Source organism: Tasmannia lanceolata, unplaced genomic scaffold (genome assembly GCF_043159265.1).
Source record: "Tasmannia lanceolata isolate RefF3 unplaced genomic scaffold, GAP_Taslan_0.1 ptg000008l, whole genome shotgun sequence".
NCBI classification, from domain to species: Eukaryota; Viridiplantae; Streptophyta; class Magnoliopsida; order Canellales; family Winteraceae; genus Tasmannia; species Tasmannia lanceolata.
Window position 1 is genome coordinate 22,904,973 of NW_027518685.1, and position 26,466 is coordinate 22,931,438.

At 38.2% G+C, this 26,466-nt stretch overlaps 1 protein-coding gene across 1 annotated transcript; it reads left to right on the plus strand.

Annotated features, from left to right (window-relative positions):
* The first annotated feature begins 3,684 nt into the window (after positions 1 to 3,684).
* LOC143884853 (26S proteasome non-ATPase regulatory subunit 13 homolog B-like) lies at positions 3,685 to 25,831 on the plus strand. The gene is made up of 6 exons (XM_077388672.1): positions 3,685 to 4,033; positions 6,968 to 7,414; positions 9,252 to 9,332; positions 19,424 to 19,620; positions 19,841 to 19,940; positions 25,325 to 25,831. The coding sequence occupies exons 1-6, from the start codon at positions 3,884 to 3,886 to the stop codon at positions 25,508 to 25,510; spliced, it is 1,161 nt and encodes a 386-aa protein (XP_077244787.1). The 5' UTR covers positions 3,685 to 3,883; the 3' UTR covers positions 25,511 to 25,831.
* Positions 25,832 to 26,466: the final 635 nt, after the last annotated feature.

Consider the following 26,466-nt stretch of genomic DNA (forward strand, 5'->3'; position numbering starts at 1 on the left):
AAACTATGGAGGCAAAAAATGGACTAATTTGTGAAGGTTTATACACGTCCATTTTACCTCCACAAATCGTAGGGTTGGGATGATCCTATGGATCTGATTTTTTGTGGACACCCTATCTATGTGAGGACCATTCAAATGAATTGTTTGGATCACCCAAACAATGTGGGCCCCCACTGTATTTTAACGCAGTGTGTAGGTAACTTACCTACACAAGTGTGTAGGAAATGTTCTCTCTAACAAAATTCTCTATTGAACATTGTTCCATAGACTCGCCATATGATGATCCATCAAATCGACGGTCTCAATCGATATGTACATATGCCCAGTGGGCACTTAGACCTGACTTTCTTTAGTTTTTTTGTTCATCGTCATCGTGGTCCTCTCTAAAGAGAGCACCTACTCATCAGAAACTCTATACATATTATTAGACGGTGGCAAAGAAGCCCTCTTTCTTTGGTGAGAAGTATTCGTTTTTGTCACAGAAGCAACATCCCCTCTTCTAAATCACGAGGTGGGTGACACGCAACACGACAAGACGGCTGGATTTCTTCAGCCTACCAGCTGAAAATAAAAACACGCATGGTGCGTAACGCGCACTTGCATTTCTCTGATAAAGACACGGGCGGCACCTACCTTGGTGTCTAGGTTACACTCCGCATCAAAACTTTAATTTAAACGAGGGAGGTTTGTATAATGGTATCAGTTCGGACCCACCCAGTAATTCTGCGTGCTAGTATATATTTTTAGGGAAATGATATCACTACTACCGTATTTTGATGATCGCACTCCTCACATTATTAAAAAGTACAGGCCACACCATATGGTCATCCAAACCGTCCATTAGATGGGCCACGGCCTAAATAGGTTGTGCCCCAAAAATCATTTCCATAGGTTGATCCTAACCCTCCGATCTACAGAGTGATTAATATTACCCTCTATAGATCGGAAGGTCATGATCAGCCTATGGAAATGATTTTTGGGGCACAACCTATTTGGGATGTGTCCCATCTAATGGACAGTTTGGTTCATCCCATGGGGCAGGCCAAGCCCGACTTTTTAATAAAGTGAGAAGTGCAATCATCAAAATTAGACCCGGCAAACGTACCTGCACGGGTACAGGTACGACCCGCGCGGGGACGTACAGGTAAAAAAATACCGCAATTCTAAGGGTAGGCTTTTCATGAACCCATACCAACCCGCAATGTTTGGATAAACCTGCGGGTAACCCAGCAAATATATATTTTATTTAAAAAAAAACTTTTTGCGGCAATGACGATTTCATTCCCTTTGCGGCCTAAATTGTTGTAAATTGCAATGAATACACTGGATTAAAATCAACGGCAAGGAGGATGTCCAGCGGATCTAAGGGAGGAAAATGGAGGTCATGGGAAGATGGAGGTTTCGGATCTAACCCTAAAACCAAGCCGAAATCTATCCAGAGACAATGAAGATGACCGGCGAATTTAAGGGAGGAAAATGGAGGGTAGCTGAGGTGGAGGTGATGGGGGAGAAGATGGTCGGGTGGAATGTGGTGGTGGAGGCCAAAACTCTCCCAAACCTAACTTATTCTCTTCTATTTTTCAACCCTGCAAACCCTAGCAAATCAGCCTTCTCTTTCTTTGTGAAACCTTCTCTAAAATTCCCTAAACCTCTTTTGTTTCTCCTTCTTCTTTATAAAAATCCTAAAAGACCAACCAAAGGACCCAAACACATATCTCTTGCTCTATCTTTTTTTGTTACCCTCTTCTTTGGAGCCCAAAATCCCTAAAAAATCGAGAGATGTGGTAGGAGAGGTGGTGGTCGGTGGTCAGCAATGGGAGAGGGAATGCTATCTCGGGATGCTGGGCTAGGGTTTCATGGCTGCTCGATTCAAGAGAGGGAAGGAGAGAAAAGCGAAGAAAAAACAATGAATCGATAGACGTTAGTGTTTACTGTTTAGTAATTTAGTTGCTTCCTGACCCTAGTTTTGACGGGCAACCCGCGGGCACAAGCAGGGACGAAGCTAGGAATTTGCAAAAGGGGGGCGAACAAATATTGTTATATAATAATTAAGAGGAAAGTGTTTCTACGCACGTGCACAGGGAGCTCCCTGCGCACAAGTGGCTTAAAAAGCCACTGATTGGTTCTTATGGCGGGTCCACCTCTGCGGGGTCCACAAAATGCGACCAATCGGTGGCTTTTTAAGCCACTTGTGCGTAGTGAGCACTTTTCTCAATAATTAATAAATCTTCATAAAGTCTCAAAGGCATCATGATATTGGAAAAAACACCAAGAAAAATGAGTGAACCAAATACTTGAAAATAAAATTTCCATGGCAAAAAATTTCTCTTCTTCCAAACAACCCCTAAGAGACAACCATTATTTCAAAGATAAAAATGCTTACAAGAAAGTCACTTATATAATAAAGTAGGATACGATTTAACTTTTGTAGAGTAATAGTTTTGCGAAAAAAGGGATTGCCCACCTTTTTCACTTAGGAAAGCCCCTCAAGTGAATTTTTGACTACTCTTTTACACTATAGTGGGCTGTCCTGTGTACAAAAGTGGGCAAGTATATCACGGCCAAAAAAAGGGGAGATATTTTAGTAAACAGAAAGATACGATATATGCAAAAGTTGGAAAGGGCAATTGCACCATTCACAAAAACCAAGAAATAAAAGGGGGCAAGAGGCTATTTTTTGAATTTAAATGTATATGAATTTTTTTTTGAGATTTTTTAGGGGGGGGCAACTACCCCACCCCTTGCTCCCTCCCCAAATCCGTCCATGGGCACAATGGCCCAACCGAGACTCACCCGTTGGTCATGGATACGGGCCAGGTGTGGGTATTTTTATTTTTATTTTTTTACGGTTAACAAATTGGTACCCGCACCCGCAAATTTTGCTAAGGCCTGGGTGTACCCACGAGCACGAGTGCCATTTTGCCGTGTCTAATCAAAATATGGTAGTGGTGATATCACTTCACTATTTTTAAAGTTTAAAAAAAAAGTTTAAATATATAATACAAGGATACAGATCAGATGTTTCCGGTCCTGCATGGAAGCCTGTCTAGGTATGGGGACCCAGTCTGGTGTGGGATAGGCTTTGAAGGGCCTTGCCTAACCCGTTCATTTAGTTCTGAAGCTTTTTACATATTGCTTGAGTGCCTAATATTTAATATCAGAGCAGCCACCACGTCTCGTGTTGGAGTCACAAACGGTGAGACCTATGGAGAAGACCACCGAGAAAGGCCTACATGGTAAAAGGCAGGAGTGAAAGCCATCAGAGTAAAGTTGTGGACAGCAAATGTGGAAGCATGGTATGATGTTACAATCCTAAGTTGGGGTTTGCCTAGGTATGAGATTTGGTGTGACCCAACATTGTATGGGACATATTTAAAGAGCCTTGCCAAATGCTGGTACCGGATACTGACATGTGGCCCAGTGTACATTTGTCACGCAGTATTTTATTATTATTGGGAAGTGATATATTCATCCCCTACATGGAACAGCCCCCGCAGTATATTTATGCCTACTCTTTTACAGTAAAAAGGGTTGTCCCGCGTAAAAAACGAGGCGAATATACCATTTCCCAATTTATTATTTCAAGGGAAATCGTGCATCATCTTACAGCGGTGCGTACTTCGCACTGTGCGCGTGTTAGGTACTTGCGGTAGCCCACCAAAAGAACAAAAAGAAGAAAGACCCCTATCGCTTTTTAATATTTTAACGCATTGGCGCAGAAAAGAAAGAGGAAATTGGAAGAAAAACATATAAACAGAGGAAAAAACGAGGGTTTTGGGGTTTTCACAGAAAACTAGACACGCAATCTCTCTTCCTCTCTGCAAATCCCCCCTCTCTCTACTCCGGCGACTGTTTGCCTTTCAATTTCCGGCACCGGAAATCCATGGCTGCTCTCAAATACCTCGAATCTCAACGGAATGAGCAACCGGAGCTCGCCGATTGGTACAATACGTTGGCAGATTTGTACCAGAAGAAGCTATGGCATCAGCTCACGCTCAAACTCGAGCAGTTCGTTGCCCTAGCCGTGTTTCAGGTCAGTTTCTTGCTCGATACTCTTTGTGTTTTCCTTGTAATGCTATTTTAATCTATGACATCTTCATTCTCGTGGTTTATTTGTTCTAGGGTTTGCTACGGAGATGATTTGATTATTTTATTGTTTTAGTTTATTTTATGTATTTAGTTTGGATACTGTGAAGTTTTGATTTATTGTTTATGTGGAGTGAAATTTGTGTTTTGGATGGAGATTTTACGTTTCAGATCTGGTGAGGAGAGTTCGCCTCATGGAGTAGTTGACTATTAATAAAGTTATGAATTAAATTCTTTATCATTAAAAAAAAAATGAACTTAAATTCTTTAACCTGTAGTGCACACATGATCTATCAATGTAATCTAGGGTTTGGTACTGGAGATGATTTGATATATTTCTTATTTTAGTTCATTTTTATGTATGTTGTTTTGATTCTGTGAGGCTTTGATTTATTGTTTATGTGATGGAGTGAAATTCGTGTTTTGGATGGGGATTTTAGGTTTCAGATCTGGTGGGGGGAGTTCGCTTGCGGAGTAGTTGACTATTAATAAAGTTAGGAACTCTAATGCTTTACACGTGGACATGTGATCTTTCGATGTAATGTGAGAGGAAAAAATAGTTCTGGTGGTATTTAGTGGTGGCCCTGGCATAGGTAGTCTGGATCTTGGGGATGTTTTGCATTAATATTAGAAGTAGATTAGGTGTTTGATTTGCTTGTTACGGAGTTTTTATATGTGTATTCATGTTGAACTTGTCGATGGTTTATGCATTTTTGACTGGGTCGTGTTTAGGATCTGAGATCAACAACTGAACCGTTATTGAGAAATGAGTTTGGTAGATGGTCTATGAAGATTTACAAAGGTCTTGGAATCAGGTTCCAAAAGCACTTGGGTCAGTCTTGCGGAACCCTTATCAACCTCTGGCAAAGGAAGATAGAATAATAGGAGTACTCATAAAAGGAATTGTGTCCTCGTAGAGTATTAGTTGGCACCAGCTCTACATGTGATATAGAGGATACAAAGGACAAGAACTTCCCCAAATCCCTTCTATGCATGCCTTTGCACAACACTTATGGATGTTATTCTTGGCAAAGGGAAGCACTTCTCTGGCAAAAGAAGAAAGGATGATAGAATAATAGGAGTAACCACAAAAGGAATTGTGCCCTCCTGGAGTCGTGGGGTATTAGTTGGCACCAGCCAAAGCACTGCTCTACATTTGGTGTACATGTTGATAATTTCCCTAAATCCTTTCTAATCATGCCTTTGCTCAGCATATGATGCTCTCTGCATGGGGAAACACTGCTCTGGAAAAGGAAGATAGAGTAATAGGAGTACCCACAAAAGGAATTGCATCCTTACGGGGTATTAGTTGGCACTAGGCAAAAGGAAGCACCGCTCCACATGTGATGCAGAGGCTGACAATTTCTCAAATCCTTTCTAAGCATGCATTTTTTCAGAAATCATGGATATTCTTCTTGGGTTCTTTTAAAGTAGAGGGGGTGTTATTCTAGTGCAATTAGTTGGATGAAGTCGGATGCTGAGATTCCTTGGAGGCTTCAGACATTATAGAGGAGGCCCAGGACATACCATCTAAGGCTTGGGAAGAGAGTCAACTGCGGATGCTGATTCACTAGCAAAAAGTGGGGCTAATAGCATGAGCTGGTAACTAGTGATAGTTATCCGTTAATGAAGGGGGCAGGGGGAGTGTAAATATAGTTTTCCTTTGTTGTTCTCTTATATGTCCATCTTGGTCGTTGTTGTTCCTTCTTATTTTCCTTCAGTAAACTAATATTCCTTTGTTCAGGATAAAAGCTTATGGATGTTGTTCCACGATATTTTTGGTTTTGAGCCATTGAAAAGTTAGAGATACAAAGCTTACTTATGTGCATATTCTTTTTATATGTTTGGTAACTATTGACAGAAAAAAAAAAGTTTGATATATATGTCTATGGACTATCTCATAGCCCGTGTCTGTCATCAGGGTGTAATAATGGATGTGACAGAAAGTAGGATCCTTCTGCTGAGCTCTATTATGTTATTTTCTTTCGAATATCACATGTTCTCTTTGAGTTTCTATCTACTGACTCTTCAACTAATGTGTATTGGTTTTATTAAGCCTGATTTGAAATGTGGGAGAAGGGGGGGGGGGGGGGGGGTGTCCTAGTCCTTCTGCATTCCTTGTTTTATGCCTGGTCCTTCAAGGGCTGGTGAGTCTGCCTCTGCCACAGTGGATGTTGGAGACCTTAGGCATGGACTGGGTTTATTGGGTTGTATACCATTGCATGGGCTACTAACAAAGGATGATGTGCTTAGATGCTGGTATAACTATCCGAATCTTTTGTGGTAGGTTATGGGTGCATTTGCAGACATCTTTGAAATCATTGAGAATTTGAGACAATATCATTTTTAGCAGGGTTCGTCTCGACTGGTATGCTCCTTCAATTGTATATGGGTAAGTGAATGGGGGTTCTCATTGGCTGCCTTTAGCTATTAATATTTTTCTAATAGTTCCTATTTCTTGCTCTAAGCTGGATTCCATTTTATTCTCCTTTGATATCATACGCTTTTTGGTTTGATACAAAACCTACTAAACAATGAATATTTATATGACTATTCCTCAGTTGATCTTTATATTTTCACTTCTTAGGCAGTACGTGCATCTACAACTATTAAATAGGCTGGCTTGATCCCCATCTATTTGGGAACTGGGATACGGCTGATGGATTCTATACCATATTCCTTCTCTCTTTCTATTTTGTGTTTGCGGATCTTTCTTTCTTTTTTCCCCATCTGCCTGTTCCTAGCAGTGTTTAAATTTTAAGACATGACATTAGTGGAATTTGCCCTTTTTGTACAATCATGATCTCAATGCATTTTTTAGTTTTTACCTATTCTGATTCTTGTATCTATTGTTGTTGTTGTCATTATTACTCTTCCTCAGGCTGGTGATGCTCTCATACAGCTATATCATAATTTCATCACCGACTTTGAGACAAAGATCAACCTCCTAAAGCTTGCACATTTTGCGGTCGTAGTTTCTCGAAGATATTCAGAAAAAGAAGCTGCCACTTCCTATCTTGAAGGGGTGATTGAAAAGCTTCGTGCCACTAGGGAAATGCGGATAGAGGAGCCAATCCTTTATGTAAAGATGCAAATAGCTGCATTCAAACTTGAGCAAGGAAACCAGAAGGAATGCAAGAAACTTCTAGAAGATGGGAAGACAACTCTGGACAGCATGACTGATATTGATCCATCTGTTTATGCAAGTTACCACTGGATTTCCTCTCAGTACCATAAATCTCGTCAGGAATTTGCAGAGTTCTATAAAAGTGCTCTTCTTTACTTAGCATACACAACAGTGGAGTCACTTTCAGAAACATTCAAGCTGGTACATTTTTTTTCCTTTATTATATATTTTATTGCGAGAACCTGTGAAGTCAAATATAACGTTTTAGGACTTTTTTTCCATTAATTGCTGGTTCTTCTCCTTGACTCCCCTATCATTAGCCAATATTTTGTCCATAATGTTAGATACACTCTAATCAAGCGGTCGATTGCTTTTAAGGTTTTAAGGAATCTATTAAATATCCGTATCCTTGACATTTTTTTTTTGAAAATGAACTTTGACATTCCAAAGAAACAAAAAGAAAATGCAAAAATTAGGTTGCTGCATTATATACTTCAGACTATCTAATTGCTTTGGCGTTACAGGAAAAAATGACAGGTTGCATTTATCTTCATGAGCGATACATTGCACTAGAAATGGTCGGTACTAATGTATAGAAAAGAATGGTTGATCATTGTAATTTCTTGGTATGAAAGCCTCTATTTAGACATTAAGTTTTGGGGAATCCCCATCTCGCTATACTGAAAAGATAAAAGGATGGACTTAAATATAGCAGATTGTCATACTGCAATATCATTTTTGTGTCCATTGACGCATGAATGGCCTAACGGAACTGCAGCTGATAACCATTTGATGGGGTATGAGTTACATTGTATGCCCCAATCAGGGTTATAAGGATGGGGAAATGATGCTTGCATGAATGGTACTAGCATTGCTCCTATCCGTAGATGGATACTGTAATTGAAGTTAATTATTTGAGGATATAGTGTTTCTTCTCCCTTTACATTGACTTAATGGCACATGCTAGTGCCTATTTAATGTACAATATCTCATACCCGTGGGCATTAATTTCAAATCCATTCTAAACAGCAACTTGCTTTTTGAAGCTTCCATTTGACAATTGAGGGTGCTTATTTTCGGCATTGTTTGTTGATGATAGTAGGAATTTCTTGGCATGGACATTTTTTTCAATGCAACAGTAACAAGTGGCTCTGTTCAAACCATTGTTTAAATAACTCATGCTCGGGCAACTTCGAACTTGCCCAAGGTGGAACTGAGTCGACTTGGGCTAGTCAATGATTGACGCCGGGTTGATTCCCGTGAGTCAATGGTCAACTCTAGAGGTTATTTTATAAAATAATTCATAATCATCTTCAATATTCTCACCCATTTGATCGATTTAACTATTTTTCCCTAGTCTATTTTCTTTCATGTGTCTAAGCTGATATTTTTCTTTTTCCATGCATTTCAATGGGATGTTCACAGATGAACTGGCTTATTAGATACAAATGATAGAGTAGGAAGAATATCGAATTCTGCCTACCTGTACGACAGACTCAGGAACCAATTGGAAATCAGATATGTGTAGTGATGTGAAAAGAACTAGATTGGAGTAGTCTAATGGACTGAATGAAGAAAAAGTCGTAGGAGTAAACTTGCCTGCTAAAGCTAATTCTTGCTATTTAATTTAATATTATTCTTATCCTCTTCAAAATGTGTAGATATGAGAAAATAAATAGTTGGAGTAGTCTAATGGTCTGATTGAAGAAAAAGTCGCATAAGTAAACTTGCCTGCTAAAGCTAATTCTTGCTATTTAATTTGATATTATTGTTATTCTCTTCTTTCTGTTTCCACATTTCATTAAAAACTTAAAAGTACAGCGAAGAGTCACTTGCAAGCTACAGATCAGTGTCTTAATATTGAATGGATGCACTTTAGGACCAAAACATCCTTCTGTTACATCTTCAGCATTTGAACTGTTTAATGTAGAGGTCCACTTGAATTTTTCTCTCAGACAATATGAGATGAGATTCTTGTGAAGATTTGCCTCATCTCGTATTATGACTTTCTAATTTTCAATATTATTCGTTTTTTCAGGATTTGGCATTTGACTTATCCCTTTCTGCATTGCTGGGCGATAACATATACAACTTTGGTGAACTGCTAGCTCACCCAATTGTAAGTGAAATCTCCATTGATTTTTCTAAGTGTCTTTTGTAATTTGAACTGAAGCTTTTGAACTCTATTTAGTATTACGCTGACTGATGCTTATGTTCGATTTTCTTTGGGATTTTTTTTTCTTGCTTGAATAAACTCTTGTTTGGATCTAGAACTATCCTGCTTGTAATTCTGTAATCAATTAAAGGAACATCTAATTCTCAGAGCACCCTTTCGGATATTTGTCAAAGTGCTTATTCAAGAAGCAATGTGGGAGGCGAGGGATTTAAAAAACCGAATGTGGGAAGCGAAAAGCACTAAAGAAGTTATGAGTAAAATAAAGAGGATAACTTATGGTGACTCATAAGGTCCATATTCTAATTTATGGTGACTCATAAGGTCCATATTCTAATTTTGAAGTCTTTTAGTGTCTTTTAAGGCTCTTAAGTTATAGGAAGTGTACCATAGTCTTTTCCCAATATCACTTTGTTTCTTCAAGTTGTATGTGTTTATAAAATGAGGTTCTCATGTTTATTAGGAAAATATTTAGTGATTGGGGCATTTAAGTCATTTGTAATTATTCACCTAACTTGTTAAGTGACCACAAGGGCCCACATTGCAACATAAGGGAGTCTATTAAAAAAAATCCACAACTCTATCGATTTCTCTGTCAAAGAAACTATCACGAAATTTGATTTTCTACTCTACCTTATCATTCAGTATGTGGAAGCAATCGCTCAAACGAGTATTTCATTCAGAAGCCACAATGATCAGATCACGAAAATCTACATGAAGAGCACTCGACCCACATCAATGGTCGTTCCAAAATCTAATTCTCCTCTACACCCGACTCTGAATCAAGTGCCTTTCTGAAGGTGCATAGATATTTCATTCTAAATTGTTAAGACCTTCCATCTAAAATTATCCAATTATTCCCAACCTCCAAAGTTTAACAAGTATTTCACTATTTCTTAGCAATCACCGCTCTTGAAAGTAGATTGGCGTTCTCTCCAAAATGTGACAGCAAAACAATGGCATATAATAGAGAGGGAGATCAGTTAATATTGCCTTGATTAGAGTAATCCACCCTCCTAGAGATAACAAACTCTTCTTCCAGGGAGAAGGTTTCATTTTAACCCTTTCAATAATCGGATCTCAAAGTTATCTGAAGGGCTGGGGCGCTGGGCAATACATAATGGGAGCCCGATAGGAATTTGGGATGTAACCTATTCTACAACCCAAGGCTCTGCAAAACTGTCTTCTTCCTCGCTCAAAATGGATCCCCATCATGATTGGCTTGGACAAGTTAATACGTTGACCCAAGACTGCCTCATAACATCTAATGACCACCTTCAGATTTTTGTCTTTCCATATGTCAGCCTCACAACAAAAGCATGCAATCTGTGTATTGTCGGTGAGAAATTTTTGCACCTTCAACACAAACTTTGAAACCCTCGATCAAATTAAGACTCCAATCTTTCTCCAATAACCTACTTAAGGCTTCCACCACGATATTTAAGAGGAAGGGGGAAAGTGGACCCCTGACGAATTCCTGTGGAAGTCATGAAGAAACCCTGCCGGCGAGCCATTCACTAGCACCAAACATCAAGTAGAAAACACACATCTGCTCATCAAACCCCTCCACGCCTGCATGACACGGTCTCTGAATCCCATCCTACTCATAAGATAATCAAGGCACCTTCATTCCACTATGTCATAAGCTTTCTCCATATCAATGTCACACACCACTCTTCGCCAGTTTATGTGATAGTAATCCACGGATTTGTTAACAATCAATGCATTTTCTAAAATCTGTATTCCAGAAATGATCACTCTTTGATTCTTGAAAATTAAATCTCCTAAAATCCTCCTCAATCTATCAACCAAAACCTTTGCTAGTCTTATTAACACTCCATACTATACTTACGGGGCGAAAATTAGCAACTCAATGTGCTCCATCCTTCTTAGGGATAAGAGATGTTAATATAGACATAGTGCTCCTGTTCAGCTGAAGATCCTCAAAGAAGTCATCAAAGAAGATCATGAGATCACCCTTAATAGACTCCCAACACTTATAGAAAAGGCCTTAAAAACCTTCCAGACTCGGTGATGTAGGACGACCAGCTGACATGGGTAGGACTAAAGGTTGCTTGATCAATGGTAAAGGTTCTTGAATGAGTTTCTTGAATTCTTTAAAATGCTTGGAGAAATATTCAAGTAAGTTAAAGATTTGATAAAGAATAGATAAAGAATGTAAAGAAAGGATTAAGATCGATAAAAACTGGTTGTGTGTGTGTGTGGTGTTTTTTTTTTGGGGGGGAAGGGGGGGGTGGTATAGGTCGTGTAAGGGAAGAGATCTTGGGTTGGGTTGGTTTAGGCTGTAAAGGATGTCAAAAGGAAAAAAGGAAGGTGGAAAAGAGATGTTGATAAGACAAAATGGAAGGTGGAAGAGAATGTCAAAAGGGGAAAAGGGGAGGTGAAAGAGAATGTGAGGGATGTGGAAAATGGGGAAGGGAGGGTGGAAGAGAATGTTGAAGAGGGGGAAAAGGGGAAAGAAAAGACTAAGAAAGAAAAAAGTATAAGACTAGAAAACTGACGTGGAATCACAACATGATTCTCCTAGGCATCATACCGTAGGATATGGAGCATCACACTTTTGAAAAAGCATCACATTCAATCAACATACGAAACATTCAATTTTCATTTATATTCGTCTATTTCAATGCCAATTGGCCTTTCATATTTATAGATTATGCAAGTCGTATGAATATTCGAAAAAAATCGTAATCCTTATTGTAAAACATCTCTTAGTCTAATTAAGACTCCTATTACACATAATCTACTAACTCCCCATTGAAATAAAAATATTACATGGACTCTCTCGACTACAAGTAGATTAGGACTTTTCAAACCCACTAGGACTCCTAACTCATCATGGAAACCAACCCACTTCAAGTCCCGCAAATACAAAGATTACCTTATGTTGCAATGTGGGCCCTTGTGCTCACTTAACAACTTTATCGATTATTACAAATGACTTAAATGCCCCTATCACTTATGATTTTTGCAATAAACTTGTGGGCCTCCATTTAAACACCTACAACTTAAAAAATCATGTGATAATGGTGGGAAAAGACCATGGTAGATAAAAAGGTTGATCATTGCTTCAGATCCTATGTGAACTCCGGTCCAACTCCGGTCCCACCATGTGATAATGGTGGGAAAAGACCATGGTAGATAAAAATCATGTGATATTAGTCGTAAGGTGCTCTTAAATGCTTCGTATCCTAACTTTGGCCATCATATTAGATACAAAACATATTTGTCGCTTGCAATAGCTTCCTTTTTTGTAGTCCAAATACCTATTGATAAGGGATGACCTTTCCACCAGACTGAATATTTCCACCGTAGTATGTCAGATAGTCGTATACTCTGATGAGCATAATCTAAATGTCACATTCATTTCAAATATAGACCTTGATTCTTCCGACCACAGGGGGAATACACGACGTTGTATGTAGGCCCGCTACATCATCAATGTCCTTTGGTGTTATTTGAAGCTCCTGCTATGCCGAATGATTTTTCATTTCCATGCTTGGTAAATGAGGATAGTCGCCTTTCTACATTTAAAAAAAGGGTAGTCGTCTTTCTTAATCTTGTATAATGTTTATGGGCCAAGTAGTTTGAAACCAATTCTGAATGATGATAACCACTTTTGTTATTTGCTTTACGTTGAGCATTATTTGCATGATCAACCATCACACAGGTCGGGATCTGAATGGATGAAGTAACTTGTCTCTCTTACGCTTGCATGGCTAGATACATTCTCCAAGTTTTTTAGATCCGCAGACAAGCAGATTGCGTCATTGCACGTGCCTTGGCTTTCATGGCCTTCTCCCCTCGAACTCTTTTGGATTGTAGCCTTTTGTACCACTAGAGTTTTTGATGCAAATCTTTCCAACAACTAGTCCTTCATGTCGTTCGCCAAGATCTTCATGTTGTGCTTCACAAAGTACTTATAGTGTGTCTACCCAATCAATAGACGTTTGCTCCTTATCACTTCCATGAAACCTAGGCACTTCCATGAAATTCAGTTCGTGTCAATCGTCGTTCCATACCATTCACCTTGTTGACTAGATTTAAGAGCACCTCTATCACCTTTGGACTGGAGTTCCTTAGTTGATATGTCCTACCACTATAGGTTTCTGTGGTGGGAGCCTAGGCTCTGATACCAAAAATGATGTCGGACAACCAATTGAGAGGTAGGACAGGAGGTTGATCAATGGTAATGGTTCTTGAATGTTCTTGAATGGTTTTCTTGAATTGAAAAGGTTTAAAGAAACATTCAAGAAAGTTAAAGATTTGATAAAGAATATGTGATGTAAAGAAAGGGTAAAGATTAATAAAAAGATTGATTATAATGGTGGAAAAGATTGATAAAGATTGGTTATTGGTGGTTGGGTGGTTTATAGTTTGTGTAAGGGAAGAGATCATGAGTTGGTTTGGGTTTCAAGGATATAGAGAAGAGAAAAGGAAAGGCGGAAATGGGATATAGAAAAAGGGAAAATGCAGGGTGAAAGGGGCTAGGGAAAAGGGAAGGTGAAAGAGAATGTGGAAAAGGAGAATGGAAAATAAACAAATGAGAAAAAAAAAGAAAAAAGTACAAGGCTAGAAAACGGATCTAGGATCACATCAGGTTTTCCTAGGCATCACACCTTAGGATATGAAGCATCACACTTCAGAAAAGGCATCACCCCAAATCAACATAAGAAACCACTAGTTTTCATTCATATTCAACTATTTTCAAGCCAACGTGTCTCAAATTTATAAGCTATGCAAGCCATATGAAAATTGAAAAAAAATCAAGAAAATTGAAAAAATTCTTAATCTTTGTTGTAAAACAACTCCTAGTCTAATTAAGACTCCTATTACACTTAAACTACTTTCTCCTCGTTGAAATAAAACTATTACAAGGACTCTTCCTATTATAAATAAACTATGACTCTTGAAACCCACTCGAACTTTTGATTCATCATGGAAATTAATCCACTCCAAGTCTCACAAATACTAGGACTCACTTATGTTGCAATGTGAGCCCTTGTGATCACTTTACAACTTAATGCTTCGTTTGGTTGCACAAAAGCTCGGCAGCCGTTGGAATTTGGTTTGGATTTGGCATGCCATTCCATGTTTGGTTGCCTAAATAGCATTGGACTCCCTTGGATGTCTCCCATGTAATAATTACTTGTGTGATGATATGGATTCCTTGTCTCTCTCTTTCTCTCTCTTCCCTCTATCCCTATATTGGTAATGACACCCCTACTTATTCTCATATATTCCGAGGATATGCCGTGCAACAAACATTGCTTCACTATTTTCCGAGGTAATTCTAGACAAATCAAAATGCTTGTCTCTTCCCGTTTGACTTCTATTGACTTCATATTCCACTACTTTCCGAGCCAACCCGAGCAATCAAACGGAGCATACGTGATTGTTTACAAATAACTTAAATGCCCCTATCACTTAAGATTTTTGTAATACACTTGTGGGCTCCATTTTAAATACCTACCACTTAAAAAACAACACATGTGATATTGGTGGGAAAAGATCGTGTACCCTTCCCAAAACTTAAGGGACCTAAACGACTACTAAAAATTAAAATTTGGACCTTAGGATAGTCCCCATCACCTGTGACTTTGTCTCCTTTTAAGGAGAAGAGCGTAGTTTCAAAACTCCCCCGCGTCATCATCAATTTGTCCGAGTCAACTCCCTTTTACCTTGCCTGTGTTCTAGTTTGAGTTTGCGTTTTCGCCCGCATTTGTGTTTTAAAAAACTGAGAAGTCCCACCCAAACTTCCCGCTTAAAGGGCATTCAAGCCTACAACTAGCATTTTCATTCAACCAGCAAAAATCAGTACTCGAAGGAAGCGCAGTGGGTACACCATACAAAGAGTAAAGCTCCCGATAGAAGGACACAATTCCCTCTATTATATTGTCCTTATCATTACTTCTTTCCACATTAATCACAAATGCCTGGATTCTATTGGATCTCAACTTGGCATTATCAATAGTGTAGAAATAGGAATTGTTCTTATGCCCCTTTTTAGCCTATATGATCAGGAACGCTGCCTCTACCTTAACTCCTCTTTAAGAATCAACCTATATATTCACTCTTTACAGACCCCTTTCCACCAAATCAATCTTCGCAAGCGGGGCAATCTCTTTCATACCTCCTCCTTACTGTTAAGCTCTCCATTTTTCCAATGTAAATCTTCCTTTCTAGCACCCATCTAGCCTTTCTCCTCTCTAGCCCATCGACGTAGCTTGGCTTTGACGAATCGGTCTTGGGCAGAGACAAACATCTGCTGGGCCATTGGTTGTAGCCTCCATGCTCTGTGACACAAGCTTATAACTCATATGTGGTTCCTCGAACCAACCCAACTCAAAACATCGAGAATAGTTTGGGATTTTTTATTTGTCTTTTTTTTTTCAGAAAAAGATTTTGAAAGGATCGATCGTTTGGTTGCTAGATTGGCTCTCTAGAGAGATGATGTCGAGCTCGTTATTTGCAATAGATTTGTAATGAAAATTTTATAACTTATCGGTGATAAATTTGTCACCTGATTATAAGTTGTAAAAATCGTTTCGTTTCGGTCGAAATGGCCGAAACATTTCAGTTTCGTCCGAAAACAGGAATGAAATGACCCCTTGCTTCGTTTTGTTCCGGATTTCGGTCAGAACCGGAAATTTTGGATGAAATTGACCGAAATCCGGAATTTCGTCCGAAATGGGTGGAATTCCGGATTTCGACCGAAATTCAAGAATAACATTTATTTCCTTTCTTCTCTCCTTATCTCTCCTTGGTTCTCTTCTCTTCTTCTTTCCTCTCAGTATTTACATGTAGTCATTTAAGTAAATGGACAATAAAAATAATAAAGACATCTACTTAAGATTTACATGTAAATAAGGGAACCCCCCATTTGAATCTATTAAAAATAGTTTCAAGACCCAAATCTACAAGGAAAAAAAGTCAACTCTCCAGTTCTAGTACAAAATTGGAAAAAAAGGGTCGGGTCAAAATCTTAACTTCCAAACGATAGGGCATTTTTCCAATTTTAAAAATTCATAATTTCTATCATGTCCAAACATTATTAAATCCCAAAAGTCCGGTAAAAAAATCCCATAATTTGGTCTCTAATTTTTTTTTTCATTTTGTGAGGCACTGGTCAATGCACTGGTCAACACAGGCATTTCAGTTGATAGCGATTTTCCTTTAAGTAAATGTTGGATCTTTTACATATTTGGTTCATTAAATTGTTTCTTAGATTTTTCTAATAATTTCTGTTTTTTTTTTTTTCAAAATTTTAACTATATAAAAAAAATTTCCCTCCATCGTAATGGAATGAAAAGTTTCGACCGAAACAGCCGAAACACCGAAGCGTTCTGTTCCGGTGACCAAAACAAAACGGCGAACGAAACGGATTTTACAACTAAGCCTGATTATAATAGACATAGTTTAATGGTTAAAGGGAAGTTCTATTGGGGTTCTTGGTCTAATCTGTGAAGTGGATTAGTTTCTGGGCAGATCAAGGGTTCCAAAAGTAATCGATAATCTAGATCCGGTTACATGTTTGCTGGAAAAGGTTTCCGTGGACAATTGGAATGACTTCAAGGCTATTGGTTGGTTGAAGGTGGGATGGTGATCGTAGGTGCAATTTTATAGAAATAAAGAAATATAGAATTATGGAGGAAAGGAGAAGAAGAAGATAGAAAGGAAAAGCTTTAGGGATAGAAAATGACTAGGAATCACACTAGGGGTCTCTGGGGAATCACACCATAGTATCCAGGGCATCACACGTTAGGGCAAACCATTAGAATCCCTCCATGGCACATATGGCATCACACCAATGGTTTGAGCAAGAGCATCACACCCATGATCATAAATTTAGGAAATAACTTCCACAGGCAAGGCTCAAATCTTCTTTTTTATTCCTCATTCATATTATTCAAAAATTTACAAGTCCTTTTCTTTTAAGAGCTGGGAGGTTCTAGTAGTTACATAACTACATGGAGCTCTCTTTAAAAGAGAGAATGACACATAGCACGCCATAATTGTCTCAATACATTATTATTTTTTGAATGGTTGTCTCAATACATTGTTACAAATTTTTTTTTGTTTTTTGTTTTGAATGGTAAACAATTTCATTTAAGGCAGAAAAGGACCGAGGAGGTCAATACATACAAAGAACATAAAAGGGAAAAGAAAAATGAATACAAGCCCCTGCTATGCTCAAGGGGGTAGAAAATTGAAGAGATCCACTCTCTCCCTGAAGACCCCATCTTTGGCTAATCTGTCCGCCACTGCATTAGCTGACCGCCTAACATGATGAAAGGATATAGATGTATCCTTGGATTTCATTGAAGAAAGTGGCAAATCTCCATGGAACGGCATGTGAGCCATTGAGCCACCTTATCACATTGAGCGAGTCTCCTTATACCACAACCTTATTCAAATCTTCATTCTCAAGAAAGCTTCATTTGCATCTGCAACTCCAATGGGACCCGCAACTCCATGTTCATCCTTTAATACACCATATCACAGCTATATTTTCACCCCCCTACACCATGTCACAGCTCCATTTTCACCCCCCTACACCATGTCACAACTGCATTTTCATCCCCCCCCCCCCCCCCCCCCCTGTTTTTTGAATGATTCCATGTTCATCCCTTTACAAACTTACAACATAAATAAACACAACAAAAAAAAAGATATGGCTTTCATGACTCATGGTCTCCAATTATTAAGGCATCATGCCCATAAACTTTCCACTTCTAAAATAGGACTTTAGATCTTCAGGAAATCTAAGAATGATTCCATTCCTGCTAGGCTACTACAATGGGAGAGATAGCAACCGTGGGGCCTTACATTTTTCTTGCTATGTGTCATGGAAAGCAGAATCAGTAAATGTAATACAAAAGTAAGGTCACTATGCCTCATATACATCAAATTTAGTGTTCCTGCTACCTGCTACATTTATTCGGATGTGCTTTAAGAAGTTTCCATTCTTTTTCCATATGCCCTTCCATGAGAGGTATTCATAGAAGGATTGGGGCTTCAAGTTCTACCCGGTGGAACATGTCGAAAGATATTTTTATAACATAAAACTCAACTAAGCCTTTGTCCCAAACTAGTTGGGGTCGACTAATGAATCTTTTAGAAATTTTTCATGAAGGTGGTCAAAGGATCTACCCGGCTCAAATTGACTAATTCTAATTTGGGACAAAGGCTTAGTTGAGTTGAGCTGAGTTTTGTAACGTAAAGGATTTTTAAGCCCGTTCGTTTGGTTGCCCAACCATCAAGGTGGATATATTGACCATTGAAGGGATTTATGAGATTTGATATATCGATCTCCTAATTTTGAACCCATTCATTCTTGGGCCTGCAAACACTATCCATATCAATGACCGGCACCGTGGACATCTGCATCCCTTTCTATATTTTTTGACCTCAAATCATTATATCCAACCCCCCCCCCCCCCCCCCCCCCCCCCCCCCCCCCGATTCCTCTGTCTTTTTTCGCTGTCTCATTAATCAGTTACAAACTTTTCTTTTTCAAAGATGGAAGATTACATTCTAGTTTGTTGTGGCCGAAGTATTTCAGGACAATGGAACTATCATATTGGAAATCACCACCTCAATGAGCATGCCATTGAACACTTCTTGATACATTCCAGGACAGCTATTAATGGAAAGAGAACCAACTACCGAATAGAGGTTGAGATAGGAAAGAGGGAAATCCTCAGTTTAATATCCCAAAGAGTCATTTCTGCCCGTTTATCTTTTCATGATAAGCTCATGGAGATGGGACAAGAAATGGATGGATTAACTTTTCTATGGTGCTCTGTATTTAGTGTTGTGTTTATAATACTAAGGACTGACGAAACATTTTTTGTCTGGCCTTTGTAATCAATTTTGTAAGTGTCTTTTCTTTCATGTTGTGGAGGTTCATTAGCACATCACCTAGTTCTATCCAAAAACTCATGTCTTGCTTTTTTACTTTGTGTGGGAAGTTTCTTGTTCTTGGTTTTGAGGTTTCCAAACAACTTCTGCAGATTAAAAGTCTCCTGGGGACCAAGGTGGAGTGGCTTTACTACATATTGCAGGCATTTAATGCTGGTGATTTGGTTCGCTATCAAGAACTCTGCCGTGTCCATAAAGTTGCTCTGAGTGCACAGCCGGCGTTAGTTACAAATGAGAATAAGTTACTGGAAAAAATTAACATTCTTTGTTTGATGGAGATCATCTTTAGGTAAGAACTGTTTAGCTACATGGTCATATTATGATTCATTATATACATGTTTATGGTTACAGTGTCAACTTTATGACTCACCAACCTTATATCTATCTGGCCATGTCTTGTTTTTCATTCTATATTTGTTTTATGGCTACAGTGTTAACCTTGTAAGTAACTATAATGTAGCCCATATATCTAACCTTATATCTAACCGGCCATATCTTTTTTCCTGCAGCCGTCCCTCGGAAGATCGAACCATTCCGTTGAATATCATTTCGGATCGCACTAGACTATCGGTGGAAGACGTGGAACATCTTCTCATGAAAAGCCTCTCTGTAAGTCTGTACTGTCACCTCCTACGTATTTCTGTCATCTCCCGACTTCTGCTGATTGGATAACTGGTGGAACCATCAATCAGATTGTAGTTTTTCTTTCATTCTACATCCGTTCAACTAAGATGCATTCTTATCAAGTTCAGCATTGGGGAAGAAAAGATGAGGCAATTAGTTGTGATTTGGGAAAAATGGTAAAAGGGTACTTAGTATTCAGGAAAGTTCAGGGGTAATTAGAATAGAAATAAGAATATAAGACATGTTTATCATTATTTTTGTTCAACCTTTCTTTCTATTTCCATGAACAACAAAAGCTACTCTTTTTTCCTGTTTCATCTACATCATACAACCCTCCTCTATCCTTCACACGGCTTATGTCCTACCACGATTGACTTTCCTGAGTTTATAAAAAATTGGTGTCAATCGTTCTCCAACTCTTCCTAGTTTAACTAGGTTTTGCTAAAATAATGATCCCAAAACAATTGGTTCTAGTTTTGGTGAACTGAAATCACCTATTGATTAGTATTTTCTATTCTAATGCAAACCCTAATGGTCTATTTGGTTGCCAGTAAAATTTTCAACCTAGGAAGTTTTTAGTAAAATTTTCGTCCCATCCCATGTTTGGTTGGCTTTTAGCACTAGAATTTTTTTAATCCTACTCTTGTAATGATTGCTTATGAGTATGACATGGACTCCTTGTCCCCTCTTTTTCTTTCCTAGGGAATGATGTCCTCTCTCTTTCTCTCTCCTCCCTTCCCATATTGGGTAATGACACCCCTAAATTTTGGCGGGAATTTTAGGAATTGTAGGGAAAAAAAAAAAACCTAGCAAATCCCGTTGACTTAACTGTTGGGATTAAAAAGCTCCTAGGATAAATTTTTTACTGGCAACCAAACAAACCATAAAGCAACCGTGTTTCCTAGTAAATTCCTTATACTAAATTGCCTATAACTTTTTAGATTTGCATTCTAGAGATGATTTTTGAAGGCAACAATGAAATCCCAATGATTCCAAGTCATGAATAATCGGGAAAGAAAAAAGTTAAATTTCACGAATTTTTAAGATATATCCAAATTGGTAACTAGACTTGGATGAACTTTCAACAGTTGCACAATCAACATTATGATTTTCCTTTACCATTCAAAAAAAAAAATCATGATTTCACTCTTTCTTCAAAATTATAATGGAATGGATGAGTGTCTTTCATAGGCATACATGCTATTCCAATATTATGTTGAACAATAATGGCTACGTTTTTCTTACTACTATAAGCTTGTTAATTCTTTCGTCTGATTTGCACGGCATGATTAAAACCTTCGACATCTTAATGTAACTATATTTAAGAGGCTCTACAGGCACTGGTATACGAATCTGTAACACTAGAAACAAATACTATCTTCTATCAGGACATTGATGTTAGCATCTCTAGTAGGCGCCTGCTTGATCAGAAATTCTAAGTATGATTCTTTTATTTGTATTTTTTGATATGCTATTTATAGTTAATCTTTATTAGATTAGTTTTTTCTTCTTATATGCATTTATTTTCCTTACACTGGCTTGTTCCTCAATCTGTGGTTATATTGCTTTCTAATTTAAGGCGGCTACTTGGCCATGCTTATTTTTCACTCCCTTGATTGTTGGCTTTTGGTTTGTTGCTCCAAGACCATTGCTAACACTCTTATAACACACAAGTAATAAAGGTCTATCTTGCTGTTATTTTGCATGGTCCTAAACCCATCTTTTCTGTGAATGGGTATGATGATGTGGCCATCCAGAATGGACGGATATGGGACAATTCCTGACAAATCCAAACGAACTAGGGCCACCATACATGCCCAATAATGGATGCTCTGGGGTAATTAGTCAAGGTGACTCATTATCTTCATATTTATATATGATGGTGGTGGAGAGTTTTAGTATTTTGATTAAAAGAGCAGACGAGCAAAGTTCAGTTTGAGGTTTCAAAGATAGTATGCCCTCCTCTGCAATTTCACATCTCCAATTTACAAGCGATATACTCATCTTTCTGAACAAAGATGAAGAGTAAGTGAAACCCTAAAAGAAAATCTTTTGAAAATTAATTTCTAGAAAGGTATTTTAACAGGGATTATTGTGGAAGACGAAGAGATTTGATCTCTTGCTAACATCATGGGATGTAGAAAACAAGAGCTACCCATTACCTATCTTAGGCTTCCACTAGGTGTTGTGATTATGGCACCATCTCTTTGGAATCCGGTGATTGAAAGAATGCAAAAGAATCTATCTTCTTGGAAGAAGATGTATCTCTCTTTTGGTGGAAGAATCATTCTGATCAAAGTGGCATAGGTGAATCTCCTGATGTCTTTCTTCAGAATACCATCAAATGTGGTAGAATGGAAAATCTACAACATGATTTCCTCTGGGAAGGAGGAGAATCAACCAAAAAGAACCAAGCAAGTCACAAAATGGAAGAGAGTGCAAATTACAGAAACAAGGTGGACTCAGAATCGAGAAGCTTAGATTGAGAAATAATGCACATCTTAGAAAATTGATATGGAGGTATGAAAATGAAAAAGGCGCCTGATGGCACACAATCGTTGGGGATCATAAATATGGGAGGAAATGGGGGGATTGTAAGTGTAGGAACCCACCAATAGGCAAAGGTTCAGGTCTATGGCGCCCCTCATGGTTCAAGATCAACCCTACAGTTAGATTCAGTGCAGGAAAAGAGGAGAGAGAAGGGGGAGGGGGTATTGAGTTTTTGGAAGATTTATGGGGTAGGTGAGTTATCATTGCACCATGCATTTCTAGACCAATATCTTTTAGCAGCCAATAGAGGGCATTAGATTTTGGGAGACTAAATTGAGAGAAGATGGGATGAGTCATTTGCTCGGGATATTAGACTTAGGAAAAACTTAAAACGAAATGAAATTGACAACCTTTCTTCTCTTCTATGGATCCTTAGCAACACTTCATTTTCTGTCCGATCTTCTGTTACAATGTTTTGGAGGTGGAAGGGAAAGTGTCCCCATTGGAAAAGTTTGGCAGGCTACCGCCCTGCCTGGAGTAGTTGCTTTCAATGGACGGTAGTGGCATAAAAGATTTGTACTTGGGATAGGCTCATAAGTAGTAGTTTTCATCTATAGCTAGTAGGTATATCCTCATTAAAAAGGAGGAAAGTCTTGATCGTCTAATGTTACATCGTACATACTTGTGAAAGCTGTGGTCCGCCATCTTAAGATGTTTTGGTGCATCATGAGTGTATGTAATATCAATTAAGAAAGTTATTCCTGATTGTGGTAGGAGCCGGTTTGGACGTGCTAGACCAAATTTTTTTGGAGGCTTGTTCCTTTTCCCATGGTTTAGCAAATATGGAAGGAAAGAAACAATCAAATTTTTTGAGACGAGCAGGACTTTGTGGCGAGTGATTATGGAATCTAAGGTTGAAATAATCCTCTGGCAAAAACAGCAAGAAATTGTCCTCCCACCCTACACAAGAAATTCTTATGAATGGGAGATCCAAATCTATTGGCAAACCCAAATGGGAGCCCCCCACCTCAGGGGAGGTGGGGTGTTCCATTACTCAACTCTTGAGTGTTTGAAGAGGCTTTTTCTGGGCCAACCGGTGATTGCGACTCAAACAAATTGGAAGCAGGTGTACTACTTTGTGGCATGAAAATCTTTTCTTCATCTCACTAATCGAAGGAGATTCACCCAATTGGACTCCGTGGGCGAGTAGGATATCAGCGGGACCATGGATGGATCTCGAGGACCTATGCAACAAGATTCAACCAATGATTTGGCATAAATTTCGATCTTCAAATGGATTGGAGGATCAATTGGCTAAGGTGTGGAGGGGGAAATTTTAGTTATTGCCTATTCATTTCCTCTTAAAGTAGTAGAATTAGTGGACAGTTGGTTCCATTTGTAGTGGTGTGCTGCAGCTGCTGTTTTTTGAACTTTGGAGGTTGAGGTTTGTGTCTTGAGCAGTAACATCAGATGTTTAGGGACATCTCGTCTTTTTTTTTTTGAATGGTAGCAAATTTCATTCCTAAAAGATGAGTGATGACCAAGGAAGTCATCACCAAATGAACAAGAGAACATAAATGCGAAAATACAAGAAAAACTGAAATTTTCTGGTATCCAGTAATTTGGTACTGTTAACTTCTTTTCAAAATACAAAATGCAAATTTGATCTTCAATCTGTGACCGGCAATGGCATAATTTGTTTAAATTATTGCCATTTATAGAGGTCTAAAAATCCTCTATAAATATGAAACTGATGGCGAACTTGAACATCTGAACATCTTATAGACCCTGATACTGATGACAACATGAACATCTAATCAGACCCTGATACTGCTGACTTTTAGAGTTACCCCACCTACCAGCTACTTATATAGTTTCAAAAGAAAATGTAGATGTAATTATTTTTTTTTGAAAGGAAAATGTAGATGTAATTATTAGGTGACAGTTTCAGATTGTTTTTTTTTTTTTCTTTTTGAAAAATTACCGTTCCAAATTATTAGTAGAAGAACGTGACATATTGTGAAAGGGCCACTTAGATGTGATTAGAGCCCGTTATTCATTCGTCATTAACTATAGTACTTAATAGCAAAATTGAACAAATTATAGAATTTAGAACCCGAATCAGTCAAACTAAAATCCGAGTCTCAGCTGGTGATAGGAATTTATTTTATTTTTTTTGAAAAGTAAATATTATATTGAGCACAGTGATCGGAAGATTTCTTACTATATTGTATGATTCATGGGCATTCAAATTCAATAATTTATTTTAATCCCGAATCAGTCAAACTAAAATCTGAGTCTCAGCTGGTGATTGGATTTTTTTTTTTTTTTTTTGAAAAGTAAATATTATATTGAGCACAGTGATCGGAAGATTTCTTACTATATTGTATGATTCATGAGCATTCAAACTCAATAATTTATTTTAGTCCCGAATCAGTCAAACTAAAATCTGAGTCTCAGCTGGTGATTGAAATTTTTTTTTTTTTTTTGAAAAGTAAATATTATATTGAGCACAGTGATCGGAAGATTTCTTACTATATTGTATGATTCATGAGCATTCAAACTCAATAATTTATTTTAGTCCTGAATCAGTCAAACTAAAATCTGAGTCTCAGCTGGTGATTGGAATTTTTTTTTTTTGAAAAGTAAATATTATATTGAGCACAGTGATCCGAAGATGTCTTACTATATTGTATGATTAATGAGCATTCAAACTCAATAATTTATTTTAGTGCTTGTCTTTTTTAACTTAATATATAATGCTAAGGTCATAATTCTGTGTGTGTATCCATACTTGCTCCTCTGCATTGTTCTTCGATGGTATTGATATTTGAATGTTCCCTATGCAATGATATAAATCTCTCGAACTTATACTGTAGGTTCATCTTATCGAGGGCATAATTGATCAAGTTGATGGAACAGTTCATGTATCATGGGTGCAACCTAGGGTTTTGGGGATACCACAGATCAAATCCTTGCGTTCTAGGCTGGATAATTGGCTGGAAAAGGTACACACCGCTTTGTTATCTGTTGAAGCAGAAATCCCCGACCTAGTGGCTTCATGATCTGTGTTTCTTCGCGTTTCTTTTTCTTTTTTTGTGTCTGTAACAATCTACGGTGCAAAGGAAGCTAGAAAAAAATTGAAAGAATATCGTGGCTCCGATTTCCGGCCCTTTCTCTCCTTTTTGCTAATTTTTCCTCAACAATTTTTGTGAAAGGAGCAGCTTTATACTGGCTTAATCCTTTATTTTTTAATTCATCTGAACTTATGTTGGGTGTTGAGAGTTATGCTTAAAAGACATGGTAAGTAGGGCACTGAAACGTCTGTTTCTTAACTTTCATGAAAGATTAGTAGACTTTATATCTCTCAGGCAAAGTTACATAGAGTTGAAAGTTTTGTTATGCAGTGCTGGACTCTTTTATCTATCCATTGCCCTAATTTCTTCTCTGAAATCCAAGCCAGTTCTATCTCATTTTCCTTATTCTCTTCTTGATAGGTGAAAGTTTTTCTCTCTTACCCTTTCGTATTCTTCTCTCTTTACCCTTTTTTTTTTTTTTTTTTTTGGATCCCTTGAACCAAGGAGCCGTTTAGCAAACTGTATTAGCCAAAGGCTTGATTTGGTCTCTTTGGCATGTCTGGAAGCACGATTTCGGGCTTGAAAAATTATGGCAAAGGTGCATTTTACTCTGGTTCGGCCATAACCTTCACAAATTGTATGCTTCACGTGGGGCTATCTGTGGTGAGAGAGACCACATTCATGCTTTAGCCGGAGGGCCCTTGGCGGTCTAAATTTCCATCTCTTAGAAAAAACACTACCACTACCTGTACGAAAATTCCTAATTCTCATTTTCGCATAGAGAAACTACTTGCAACGAAAACACTCTGAAAACGGGATTCCGTGTTGAATATAAAAAAACGTGACCGTTGATTTGACCTTTTTAGTGGACGTGGCTCCATTGATTAATGCCCTTTTTTTTTCTTCCCAAAACTGATTCCTGTTTTCATAGTAGTGCTCTATTT